This window comes from Perna viridis, chromosome 10 (genome assembly GCF_037379345.1).
Source record: "Perna viridis isolate PV_CMFRI_1.1 ecotype Kerala chromosome 10, ASM3737934v1, whole genome shotgun sequence".
Classification (NCBI taxonomy): Eukaryota; Metazoa; Mollusca; class Bivalvia; order Mytilida; family Mytilidae; genus Perna; species Perna viridis.
The window spans coordinates 35,241,848-35,256,421 of NC_142454.1; the positions used below are offsets into that span (position 1 = coordinate 35,241,848).

The following is a 14,574-nucleotide window of genomic DNA, read 5'->3' on the forward strand; positions in this document are numbered from 1 at the left end:
GCCAAAAGTGAAGATGGCAAAAAATGGAAACCTGTCACTAAATCATAATAAAGAAAAGAAATGCAAATAGGGAATGTGTCAGAGAAACAGCAACCCTATCAACCACCAAAAATTGTCAAAGGCAGTCTGTAGGCCTTCTGGCTTCAATGAAAAATGAGGAAATTTCTGAAGTCTGCCTTTGACTTGGTCCTTGAAAAGACAAATATACTAATTCAGGGAGATGGGTATCACAATTATGAAATGTTATAAAACTTTTAGGATATACAAATATCTTGATGTGATAGTTTTATTTATAGAATTAGATAAATAAAAATTCCTTTTGTTAGAAGTTGTTACACAGATGAGAAGTATTATGTCACTGTCCAAAAAACACATAATTAATGATTAGTCTGTATTTTTGTTTAGTGAGTTTCATTACATGTATTCATTGTTTTAATATGAACCTTTTGTGATTAGGTATTGCAAGAGGATGAAAACAATGTAAAAGCATTATTCAGAAGAGGGCAGGCTTTGAATGGCCTCAATAAGTGGGATGAAGCACTGGTATGTAATCCATAACTATTTATACCAATAACTTATGCCCCTGTTATTATTAAGTTTTACTGATGTATGTAGCTATAATTTTGATCCACTGACACTTGAAAACTATCCATGAAAATGATTTCAAGCATTGTATGCAGCTTTAGTGTGATGAGTTGTACAGAGTCCATGACTTTCAGCTTTGTATGCAGCTTTGGTGTGATGAGTTGTACAGAGTCAATGACTTTCAGCTTTGTCTGCAGCTTTAGTGTGATGAGTTGTACAGAGTCTATGACTTTCAGCTTTGTCTGCAGCTTTAGTGTGATGAGTTGTAAGGTGTATATGGCTTCCAGCTTTGTATGCAGCTTTGGTGTGATGAGTTGTAAGGAGTCCATGGCTTTCAGCTTTGTTTGCAGCTTTGGTGTGACGAGTCGTACGGAGTCTATGACTTTCAGCTTTGTTGCATGTCCTGTTACCCGAACATCAGGCTGAAATTTTTATTGCTTTTACTGTATGTAATTCAGTGTCTGAAATGTTGGACTTCGTTGAATGTTATTGATTGTTTTTTTTTGTGACTGGAACTGTCCTGTTTAAATGGAAGGGGATTCTTGTTCAATGCCACTTCGCTCTCTTAATTGGAGAAACATTTTTAACAGTATTTTGTGAAGTGCTTGATTGTAAGACATATTTATTCTGGTGCTCCTGTAATGGTTATAGTTTGTAGTTCTTTTATAGCTTCCATCTTCAATTTCTCTGGGTGGGATTTTTTCAATGAATACACTTCCATATTACATTCTTGTAATAGAAACATAATACTATGGAAGACATATTTTTTGTTGCATCCCAATGTTTATGGTTTTATTTGTTTGGTAAAACAAAAAAATCAAAGTTTCAGCCAATTATATAAAATTTCCATTGGAAGTCTAGATGGTGAAATGGGTAAAAAAATTCACAACTCTGCAAACTAATAAAAAAAATTACAAACCATAAAAGTTATTGTCCAAGAATGAATGGAATAATCTGCACAGTATGTAAGTTTTACTTTATTTTTTTTTTCTTAATATGGAAGAATTTTCAGGTTTTCAAACTGCAATAAGTATTAGTGAATGAATTTAATCCAAGGGCTTTGCAAATAGGGAATTAAAAGTAGACATTTGCCCTTATATTAAGTTTTCAACTCCCAAATAGTAATAGGTAAAAGATGGTCTTTATTTATATTCACTGTGTCAGAAATTTATTGATGTCAAATTTCCAATCATAATTAAATGAAGATAGACAAGTTTTCCTTACTCTAGTTCCCTAAATTCTTAACTATGTTTCTTTCAGGAGAGTTTAAAGCAAGCTAATCAAGTGGAACCAACAGACAAAGGTTGTATGATTAGTAACTATCATTTTTATAAGCATGTCTTAGACGGGATATATTATGGTATACTGCTGTCCATCCATTCTTCATCAACACTTCAGACAATAACTCAAAAACACTTTCACCAACTTTTATGAAACTTTGGTGAATTGTTCATATCTATTGACATAAGCTCCCTTTTGATTTTTATAAATTTCAGGTTTTTCATTTCTGTGTTATGAATTTTTTATACTTAAAAAACGTGGGATTTTCAAGTTTTTACACAATAACTCAAAAACACTTTCACTATTTTTTATGAAACTTTGGTAAATTGTTTGTATCTATTGAAGTAAGCTCCCTTCCAATTTGTATAAATGTATATGCTTTAATAAATATAAAAGATACTTGGTATCCTTGTTAGAAAAGTGTGTTTTGAACAAGATAGAAATGTATGGGTGAAAAATCAAGACAACAAACTTAGTAAAACTTGAGGTAGCCTTGATAGTGCCAATTTTTTTGTACATTTTTTATTTAGTTTTTGTGGGGAGGGTATTTGACAGGGCTCACAGTATTTCTAGTTGATCATATAAATCATTAAAAGCATAAGGACAAGTTAAAAGGGCAACAGGCGTATCATGCGCTTAAAGGGCAGCTCTTTATTATAAAATACAAAGCCTTATATATCCCTGATTGTATTAAAATGCACAAGCATTATTGTTTGCTTCTGATGAAAACTTGTTTTTTTACTTTAGTTAAGGAGGTAAACCTAGGGTAAGGGACATAACTCTTGTAGTCATTGATATGATTGTAACATATTAATTTCACCAAAGCCTATCAAGCTTTCACTTGAAACAGAATGAACTCAGTCCAAGTTACTTTGATGCTTACATGAGATTGATGTAAAATGCTGAATACTAACGTTCCAATGATTTTTAAGAGTTCCCTTACTCTAGGTCTACCTCCTTAAGGTCTGCTTTTGTTTTGAACTAGATGGAACATAAAAATACTTTCTACCAATGATTATTGACAGTTTTGTAAATTTATATGACCCAAATGTATTTAAACTTAATTTTTGTAACATGAAAAGGATTAATTCATCATTTTTAATTGGTTTATAAGTTCCACATTTTTTTCAAGTAATCTTTTATTTACAAAAAACTATAGAGATTACCTGTTTAAATTCTACCCAAAAAGTTTTCATTATATTTATTTCTTTTAGGAATCATTAATGAGATTACGAGAACAAAGAAAGCAATTGATGTGTACAAAGAAAAAGAGAAGAAAATGTACTCCAAACTATTTACTTCTTGATGATGCTATTAGACTGAATGTTAGGTTTTATAATCACTGAGTGCTGCACCCAGATACAGATGGAATGTGATAGAATTAGTGAACATGGAAGACTTTCAGTGAACATTCAGAGATTGATGTATGAATTGACACACTTCTTTATTCAAATCAGAAGAATTGTAGTACATTATTAAATGATAATGATTGAATTATGTTGTCCTCAATGTTTCTGTCATTGTATCCACAGGTGCCCCTGTTGTGTAAGGTTTGACTTCTATGCACTAATTATGTCAAAAGTTCAAACAATAATTTGAATACAAAGTAGTACAGCAATTATGAAGAATTTGGTGGCTTTTTACATGGTCACCAATTATAAAAACAGGTTTAGTAGACAATTGACTGTCAGTTTGTCATACTTATGGGTGCCTACATTGTATAATCTCTTACTCAAAAAGTTTTGCACCAATATTATTCAAACTTTGGATGTATATATATTGAAAATTAACAACTGATTTTATGGAGAAATATGATAAATGTTTGACCTATCCATGTTTTGTCACTTCATATTTTAATCTGTGCAATCTGGAGTTCAAAAAGTATCAAACCTATGTTATTCAAACTTTACACATGTTTTTATATATATATTGAACAGGTTGACACCACTAGAATTCTTAGGTACAAAGGACTCTGTGACCACATGAGGAACATGATTACATAAACAACATAAAGAATCATGGGTAACACTGGACAATCACTGTTAACACAAATAACTTAAAGAATCCTGGCTTGCAGTAGACAATCACTGATAATGCAAATGATATAAAGAATCCTGGCTGACAGTAGACAATCACTGATAACGCAAACGATATAAAGAATCCTGGCTGACAGTAGACAACCTCTGATAACGCAAATGATATAAAGAATCCCGGCTGACAGTAGACAATCACTGTTAACGCAAATGATATAAAGAATCCTGGCTGGCAGGAGACAATCACTGAAAACAGAAGTGATATAAAGAATTGCGACTGGCAGTAGACAATCGCTGATAACACAAATGACATAAAGAACAGTGGCTGGCAATATACAATTGCTGATAACAAATGATATAAAAAATATTGTGGCTGACAGTAAATCAATCACTGATAACACAAGTGACACAAGATAGCATGGCTGATAGTAGACAATCACTGATAACACAAATGATATAAAGAATTGTGACTGACAGTAGACAATCACTGATAACACAAATGATGTAAAGGATCGTAGCTGACAGTAGACAATCACTGATGACAAATGATATAAAGAATTGTGGCTGACAGTAAATCAATCACTGATAACACAAGTGACACAAGATACCATGGTTGACAGTAGACAATCACTGATAACACAAATGAGATAAAGAATTGTGGCTGACAGTAAGCAATGACTGATAACAAAAGCAATGACTGAATACAAAAACAGCATGAAGACTAATTGCTAACATAAAGAACCATAAAGATGTCAGTATCTAACTCACATTAATGTTATATCAACAGCATTATCTGACAGGACCAAGGAAGAGATACGTTACATATCAATGAGATCTTACATTGTATCGTAATAGTTGACAGACTAAGGACTGTAGTGGAAAACATCCGTTAGTAACAATTAAAAGTAAGCAAAATTGACTTGTGTATTAAGCTTAAGAAAACTTAACTATAACTAGAGACCGATGTTGAAGGGATAAGTATGTTTGGTCACGTCTTAAAAGCAACAAATAAAATTTTGAAAGATATTAATGTTCTCTAAGCTGTGTCTGTTGAGGAAAAGAGAGAAATTGTTCAAACGCATGGTTCAAAGACACTTTGTTGAAGCAGAGCTACATTGTAATTGGCTAGGTGTACATACAATAAGCAATCTCTGATTACAGAAACGACATAAAGAATGGCTGACACTAGGCAATGATTGATAATGTAAACGACATAAAGAATCATGGTTAACACTGGACAATCACTGATGATTGATATGACATAAAGAATCATGGTTAACACTGGACAATCACTGATGACTGATATGACATAAAGAATCATGGTTAAGACTGAACAATCAATGATAACAGATATGACATAAAGAATCACAGTTAAGACTGGGCAACACTGCTGACAGATATGACATAAAGAATCATGACCGACAGTAGGCATTCACTGATAAAAAAAAATGACATAAAGAACCATAGGTAACAGTGGGCAATGGCTGATAACGCAAATGACATAAGATACCATGGCTGATAGTAAGCAATCACTGATAACAAAAGTGGCGTAAAGAATCATGGCTAACAGTAGGTAATCATTGGTAACAAAAACGAGGTAAAAATTGTGACTGACTGTAGGTAATCACTGGTAACAAAAACGGCATAAAGAATTATGACTTACTGCAGGTAAAAGATAAAAGTGTTAATCTATCTGTGGTCAGATTTTCGTGTAAATCTGTTAAGCCATGTTGGAGTTATTACCCTCTTTTGATGTTTTTTTTTCGCTATTTTTAAAGTTAATACTTAAAAAAATTCTCCCCAGAAGCTACTGGACAGAATTTAATGATTGATATGATCGTTCCTTAATTTTCATTTGGAATTTTTATCTAAGAAAAAAATTACGCCTCAGTAAAAACAATTGCTTTTTGGTATTTTCGATTTAGTATTATCAAAATTAATACTTCTGGGGGTCCTTTTGATGAAATTTGGCGATTTTCGTAGTAAGAATATATTCAAAATTGCCAAAAATGAGATTTTCGATTTTTTCGTAAAAAAGTCACATAAATTCGACTAAAAAAGTTATATTATTGCTCACCTAAAACGTCTCAATTTTGGTGTCATTCGATAGATAACTTAATTTTCTACATAAATAAATCACAAAATTTTTTTTCAAAAAATGTTAAAACTGCTTCTGAAAACTGGTCTCAGTATCAAACAGAATTCCCATTCACAGCATACTGACACTGTAGAACTTATATGTTTGGCATTCATAATTAAGATGATGATGTACCAAACATATCTGATCAATTCGGGTGCTTAGATTTTCCTTTTGGGGTGACAATGACTGTAAAATCGAAAAAATGAGAATTTTCAGAATTTTAGGAAAAAAAATAACTCAACATGAACTAAAATGTTAATTTTTTGCATAAAACGGTATGCAATAGACAATTTGGATAGTATTGTTTTAATTATGATCGATGCATGCAACATATCTTCTCATTTCAGGCGCGTATTTTTCAGTCTCAATGTGAAAATATTGAGTTTTTCATAATTTGTTTTCTTCCATTTCATCTGTTATTGGCATTTTTTTTTTCAAATACCGTACTTCTAACAAGCTTTTCTGTATTCAAATACAATTACAGCTGTACATGTATATAGTGTCTTAGCTTTCTAATGAGCTCGAGTAATTATTTGAACTTTTCAAAGTCCAATTAGGTGAAAAATTGCCACCCCATGAAAAAAGTACCTCAACATAAACTCAAATAACCGATGTAAAAAAAAACAAGTTGTTCTTTATTTAATACTTATCATAATCAATTAACTACAAAATCTTTTCAAAACATATGCATATAAAAAGCACTCAAGCCTGTATGCATTCAAACGACATTCAGGTTGATAATTCGACTATATAATTCTAGACTAAAACTAAATAGCTGTGTTTAAATATGCAATATGTTTTTACATTTACTATCGCGGTGGCGGAGCATGAAAGGGGTCCGGGATTTGGAAACCCCTTTTCAATTGGAGACGTTTGCTAACTTTATACAAAATTAGGTCAAAAACAGGCTATAAATAGCCATTAAGTTATATCCCGCTTTTCCTCCGGTGTACCTTCCTTTTTTTTAATCTCTGAAACCTCCACTCCTGTTACCTGCTAATCGGAAGTGCTAAACAAAATGTGTAAATATTGTTTATCTCTAATAAAGATATGAACTGTGAAAAAAAATGAATGGTTCTACGATTTTCGTCCGCACAAATTTAAAATAATTTCTCCCGTACTTCACGGTCTGTCGCATAAGGTTCTGTTAGGGCGAGTTTCGTTGAGTTACGTTCGTTAATGGCGAGTTCCGTCAAAATAGTGAAATCTCTTAAGGAAGAAACTTACTTGCCCCATTTCATCCCCTTTTGCATTTCATCTGTAATCCTAGGTGGGGATGCATCTCTACAAGACGCCTGATATACAAAGGAAAGCATGTCGTTCGCCTATAATAAGTTAATCAAGTGCTTTGAACAATTAAACTATGATCAAATTAAAACCATGTAATCGTATACGACACTAGTGAATGTAACTTGAATACGAGTTGGAAAACCTTATCTTTTAACGCCACAAAAAGCTATGGATTTCTGTGAAACGGAAGTAAACTGATACCTACTTAAATATGAACTATCAAAATGGACAAATAAAGGACCATGATGCACAGGTCACATATTTTTTAAATAACTTGACAAGTGAATGATCGGACAAATATCTCGGATTGTTATTTAAGAATCAGAATAACGTCTTTGCTCGGCATTTGATGTTTCAAACTTAATTATTAAACTTAAGTATTATCGACTGAAAATGAATGTCATTTAAACAAATTGTGTGCTTGCCCAACTTCGATTACCTTACCTATTCGTAATGGGACGAAAAAAGACAAACTGAAAGCGGCCCTACACAGATAGTTCTCGTTACAAGAACAGCATACCGAATCCAAAGAACGTAACAGTCTTGAAAACTAAGGATAAAATAATAGGAACTAGCGGATCTTTCTTAACTCTGGGTAGGAAACTCACTCAAATTCTAGCCAATTATGAATACAGTTTTTCAATATATTTACTATATGGCTATATAAATTTTTGCTAAAATTAGCCAGTCTCGGACTGGCGGGCAGGCTACTATTTCTTACTCTGCTTAACTGGTCCAATTCTTGGTATACTTTCAATCATTTTCGTAATAAGAAATGAATTAGTATTTTCAACTAATCCGCGAATTTTATGCGCAAAACTGACCCCAGAAACATAAGGGGATAAACCTCGTATTGCCATATACGGTATAAATTTAATTAACACGTATATGTACATGCCAAATGTTGGAAAGTCATTCTGGGTTCGGAACTGGTTTAAAGATTGAACTGCTGTAATCAGTAATCAGACTGAAGCTTGCAAAAAGATCTTCTCGTGACACTAGCATATAAGTACCTCAATGGTTAAAATTGTTATAGAAGTCGTAAAAGCTTAACTGCAACATGTACAAAGCTTTTGGTTCAAGCAAGGTAATTTTCAATAAAATGATGTTAGCTAATTTTATTTAAGTATTAATTATGTATGCTCTCGAATTAATAATGTTATTTTATTGGTATTGGATTAACAAATAAAGAAAGAATATGAAGATTACACATTTACATATGTGTATAATATGAGGGGCGCCGAATGGGACTCTTGTGGTTTTGTACTCAAAATTCAATTTTGTACAGACAAAAGTGAGTTTTGTTCAACAAAAATGAGTTCAAATAGTTTACAGAATCCTTTGCATATGCAAATGAATTCTTTCATCACGATTTTGTAAGAAGGTCTCTCATTGGATATAGCAACCGCAAGTCTCGCAGACAGGTTTCCGATTCGAGCAAAGACATATATCACATGGGTGATGAGCTATTCTGCAAAATAACCTTGGCTTCTAGTTACGGCTAGAAGATTTCGCAGATACTTCAACAGCTCGAGCGCAATTTCAAAAAACTACATCCATGAAAATTACAAATGCTTCAGTCCATTTCTCTATATTGAAAATTGACACTGATTTCTTATTAACAACTGTGAATACTCTCCCATTTAATGCTAGACTTCCGTTATAGGCTATTCGAATGCAAGATCTTCTACAGATTTCAACAAAACACGAAATTCAATGAACTCACTCCGCCAGTTTTTCTCTTTGGTCTTTAGTGGGTTATGAGCACTCACGTGGTCATGCATACTTTGTACTGCGCCTGGGGTATCATTTTATGATATCGTCCTCCTGTTCCGAAAGCAAGTACGTATTGAGGAATGAACACTGAATTAAACAGGTCATAATTCGAACTAAATCTACCATTATTACCAGGTCTAGGGTTTTTATACCAGGGTTTTGCTTCTAGTCCCGAGCTTGTAGATGGGTTCTCTAAACCGCTGCTTCTACCTGGATTTCTAACGTCAACATTTTCATTAACTGCTGTTGGCTGGCGCATCATAGAAAAAAGATCTATGACGATCACTTACACGGGAAAAAATTATTTCATGTGATTTACATGAATTTCACATGATTTTCACCTGAATTAATCAAATAAACTTTGTGATAAATTTCACGTCAAATTCAAGTGAATCGAGTCTTCACATAAAATTCACGTGAATTGATAACATGAGAGTCATATTAAGTGAATTTCACGTGAAAATCACGTTAATTTCATATGAAGTTCACATGAATTTCATGTGAAGCTCGATTAACATGAACTTCTCATGAAAAATATTTGCCTATGTAGTTATTTTTTATAAAATGATCATTGTGGTATTTAAAATATCAAAAAGGTAAGGACAGACATAATATAAACAAAGAATAAAAACCAAGATAGAAAAAGGTCTTCTTACACCCAAACGGTTGCCACTTAAATATATATTTTCACACTGTTTGAACTGAGGACCCAACACCATCAACCTCTGATAAATGTACGTACCAACGGATGTTTAGAATGTTCTCCTGTCCTCATATTTGTCATTTATAATTTGTACATAATCTTTCAAAAATACTCGTATCATTTTGCGGGTTTTTTTAAATGGCCAGGATACTAACTTAAAACTGGGTGGCGTAAGAGAAAGTACAAACAGGGAAAACATTTTGCAATCATTTATCAAATCAGTCCCCAAAGTATTACATACGATTCCCTTATATTTTCAGCTTTCACTGATGTAAATGTGGCGCGTGTTGTTACGTTACACCAGTGGTTGTCATGGCAGTGCTATTGCTAGTTTTTACATATTGTTATTCAAAATTTACTAAAGAGTAGTTTGAAGTATTTTAGTAATTGTTCACATTTGTGGTCAATATCAAGAGACAGCGTCATAAATACTTCATTTGTTTCAATTACAGAAGGCTAGTTGTGGTTAATAATAATCCAGAACAGAGACTGTGACAAATCCAGATAGTATAATCTTCATCTTACAATCAAATGGTTGCTCCTTTACCATAATAAAATAAATGTTTTCACATATTGTAGATACTCAGTTGACAAGCACTAATGTGAACCCAAAACCATCAACATCTATAATAAGAGTACGTATCCAGAAAGGTTAAGAATTTAAGAAATTTCTTCGTATTTACCATTTATAATTTTATATGTACATAACCTCTAGAATAGCACTCTAATGATTTTGCAGAGCAGTTTTTATACGGACATTTTACCAACTTAAAACTGGGTGGCATAAATCAACCCGGTCACTAAAGTATTATTTAATACAAAAATAATACCAATTTTATATGACAAATTTCGATTTGATGTGCGCGTGTTTATATGACAGCACATGAAACATTAGTTTTCAAAGACCCAGATATAGGAAAAACATTGCCTTCTATACATGACAAATATGTTGTACCAACAGACAAAGCCCATAACAACATTGTTTTTGTCTGCAAAACGCATTACATCCAATGTTTAGTATCAGAGGTGGACGTAGAAAATATTAGCAGTGACAAGAACTCTACTGCCACTACACTCTTCTAAGAAAATAAAATGCGGAAAACCATAAATCTGTTCTATCCTCTTTTGGTCTCTTTACCAAAGACGGTGATTGTGATTTACCGTCTATGTACTAGATTCATAAACCCCACAAGAATCCATCCAAATACCATTACGTAACTGGATCTGCAAAATGTACCACCAAATCTCTTTCAAGACTTTTGACTTCTATACCCACACTTGTCAAAGAGGGAATCAAGTCCTACCACAACATTTGTTGTATTGTGGTATTAATTCAATCTGAATCCTGAGCAATTCGAAAGATCTTCTGGAGACTCTCAATTCAAGATTACTATCAGAATACAATAGTATTAAAACCTATGATTTTTCAACACTGTATACTTCTATTCCCATACTCAGTTAAAATCCCGACTTAAAAAATCATACATAGTTGTTTCTCCAAAAAAGATGGACTACCTAGGTAAAAATTATATACTTCTCGGTAGAGATTCCTCATACTTTGTAAAAAAATAATTCCAAAATCATCTTCCCAATACACATAAGAAGACGTTTTCAAAATGCTGGAATTTTTTATCGACAGCATATTTTTTCAACATATTTTTTTTTTGTTTTTCAACAAACGGTCGGCATTTCAATGGAAATAAATTGTGCTCCTAAACTTGTTAACACACTATAATAAAGTATATAATGGGCAAACAAATGACTTTCTTCAGTGCCTTATATATATATATATATGATGTATTATCGTTAAACAATCTTAGTTTTGTTTGGGGATTTTGATACATTGCATCTGCCCCAAAGAACTTGCGATAAAGGATACTACAGACACTATGAAATCAGCCTCATATCTTGACCTACACTTAGAGATCGACGGTGAAGGAAAACTAGTGACCATACTTAACGACAAATGTGAGGACTTTTCATTCATAATTGTCAACTTTCCTTTCATCTGTGGCAACATCCCTTCATCGCCCGCGTATGAGGTTTTCATATTACAACTCATACCTTATGCCAGAGCTTGCCATAACTACGCAGACTTTTTGTATCGCGCTAGACTTCTTACAATTAGGCTTCTGGAACAGGGTTATGTTGAAACAAGATTGAAGTTACTACAGAAGTTTTATGGTCGTCATCATGAAAGAGTAATGAAGGGAATCAAGGTTAAGCGGTAATCAAAAGAATGCAATCCAGGGACAAAGACCAGACATGGAAAACAGACATACACAACAAAGTAACTAAAATCATACATACAAAGTAACAAAAGCAAATGAGCAACTCGGACTCCACTGAAAAACTGGGACTCGTGGATCGTTACGGTGTATTCATCTACACCATGAATTTGTTCAACGTGTCAGTTTTCGTTTCCTCTTTCGTCTACCCCAGACTTGACTTTTTATGCGCAACTCGGCGGGTGTTTCTGGAAACGTAGAGGACGCTTACCCTACCGGTGCACCTGGTCCATGCTCCCAGTTTTTAGTGGAGTCCAATTTGCTCATTTACTTTTGTTATTTTGTGTGTACAATTTCAGTTACTATATGTTCTTTGTTGTGTTTGTATGTTTTCCATGTATGGCCTTTGTCCCTGGATTACATTCTTTTGTTTTCCGCTAGGATCTTTGTTCCCTTGATTACTCTTTCAGCTATTACTGGTGTAATTATTGCGGGTGTTATAACACAAGTGGTTGTCATAGCAGTTTTGCAATATTTTTATTCAAAATCTGCCTAAAGGTAATTTTAAATATTCGACCACATTTATATTCATATCAAATTTGAGGTTGCGTCATAAATACCGTTACAAATAAACTTCAGTGAGCACAAATCGCTCACTAGACTACTTCAAAATGACAGTAAGCAAATGATTATAAGAATAATTTCAACAAACGGTTCACTCTCTTAAGTTTACTATCTTCAGACGTTAATTAAAGGAAAATTCAGCGAAGACCTTCAAAGGTTATAACTTTTTTTAATATATCAACAGTCTGAGAATCTCTCACTAACATGTAAGAAGCGAATTGATATTTCCCTTCAGTACATTGTTTGTTGTATACTAAAATAACTACAGTTTAAACTGTAGAAACAAAATACGGCATTTCCAAATTACGTATTTGCCCGGTGAAGTTTTAACACACGTCGAGATACCCCATGTTCGACTTGTTACATAAAGAAAATTGAAATTTTTATGTGATAAATTGAATAATCAAACAGCATATCATAATAGCAAAGATATCCTTTAAGTGGCGACAGTTTAATCAGGGAAAAAATATATCAAACAATACTGGCCATTATTATACGACCGGAGATCTTTTAACAGCTAATATCACCTTTCTTTATGAATTCAACAAATATACAAAACCACTCTAATAAAACAAATATTGTAGATTACAAACATCATGAGAATATGTCATGATTTATCAGACCCGGGAATGTGAATTCGTCATGAATCCAGGTTTCTAGAGTCTGTTTGATAAAGACCAAAACATGACCAATGCATAAATAAATTCTAAGCTACCAGAGGCGTAGCACCCAAAGCTTTATTAGTACGGCAGTGGTAACGAACACATAAGTTTGAACTTTACCCGAGTTAAATACCCTGTTTTATTTTGACAAGAATTTTTAGGTACTGCATTTCGAACCAACAATTATTGGTATTGCTGCAGCAGTAACTGCCATAACAGGCGCAACGCCCATGGATACATCAAATTCTTGAAAAAAATGTTTTAAGTATATGTAATTCAAACATGTGGATCGAAAAAGTTAATTTCACAATCAATAAAGAAACATTTTCGTTATATACAGTTTTGTAAATTTACAGTATCAGTATATATGGTCCAGATACCGATACCATAGTCGGACCATATACTCCTATGGAGGCATATACTATTCGTTGATATATACAGAACAAAACTAAAATTTGGAGAAACCTAATATTTTTCAACCATATACTTTCAAACATTTTTCTAAAGATAAATTTTGTGATGTAATGTAATATGAATGATATACCTGTAAAATTAATGAAAAAGACAAAATACTATACTCTATAGGATATAAAAGTGAAGTATTTTACTTGACATTGTTAAAGATTAATGTAGTTTTTAGAGATATACATAATTGAGACAGATTTTATATTCTAGTCTTTTCATTGTCATTTACAAAGTTAGCGTTGATTTTGCCATTTTTCTCATTATAGTGCACTGAAGGATAACTCTCTGTATTGATTGGTCTGTATCTGACAGGATCTTTAGCTCTATCTTCATCTAATGCTGGTCCCCAATGTGGTTCAGTTCTTATTGCTCCTGGCCACTAGAGAAAACAAAAGAGGTTGAGGCACTAGTTCTTAAATGGTTTTGCACTTCATAAAGTAACTTATCGATTTCAAATATCAATTCGTCTTTTAAAGTGTTTTTAGGCAAGATGTTTAAATTGACTGTTTTATACTCTGTCAGCAATTCAGTCATAATGATAACCTATGAACCATTCCACCAGTTTTCCTCAAATTTTGACGAAACGACATAAATGTAGTATAAATTAGAAAGATTGTATTGCATATTGCATTCTGCATAATAATTCAGGAATTGTGAAAGTTAAACAAAGAGGTCATTATTAGAACGAGGACAGAGTAGTTATGATCCGAGGATAAAGACTTGGCAAAGAAAACCTGACAAAACATCACAAATAAGACAAATTAAATAATGAACATGCACAGATACT

At 33.0% G+C, this 14,574-nt stretch overlaps 2 protein-coding genes across 3 annotated transcripts in view; one reads left to right on the plus strand and one right to left on the minus strand.

Annotated features, from left to right (window-relative positions):
* The window catches only part of LOC148605565 (peptidyl-prolyl cis-trans isomerase D-like), a 30,081-nt gene extending 26,721 nt beyond the window's left edge, over nt 1-3,360 (plus strand). Inside the window, exons 9-11 of the mRNA XM_088550312.1 lie at nt 457-543; nt 1,846-1,888; nt 3,081-3,360. Coding sequence (XP_088406438.1) covers nt 457-543; nt 1,846-1,888; nt 3,081-3,172 — 222 coding nt within the window. The 3' untranslated portion in view covers nt 3,173-3,360. The remainder of the gene's footprint in view (nt 1-456; nt 544-1,845; nt 1,889-3,080) is intronic.
* Nucleotides 3,361-12,548: 9,188 nt separating this feature from the next.
* LOC148605567 (sodium- and chloride-dependent glycine transporter 1-like) overlaps nt 12,549-14,574 on the minus strand; it is a 32,982-nt gene continuing 30,956 nt past the window's right edge. For both annotated transcript variants that reach the window (XM_088550301.1, XM_088550302.1), the window contains one exon: nt 12,549-14,166. In XM_088550301.1, the coding sequence (XP_088406427.1) occupies nt 13,987-14,166 (180 nt within the window). In that variant the 3' untranslated portion in view covers nt 12,549-13,986. The remainder of the gene's footprint in view (nt 14,167-14,574) is intronic.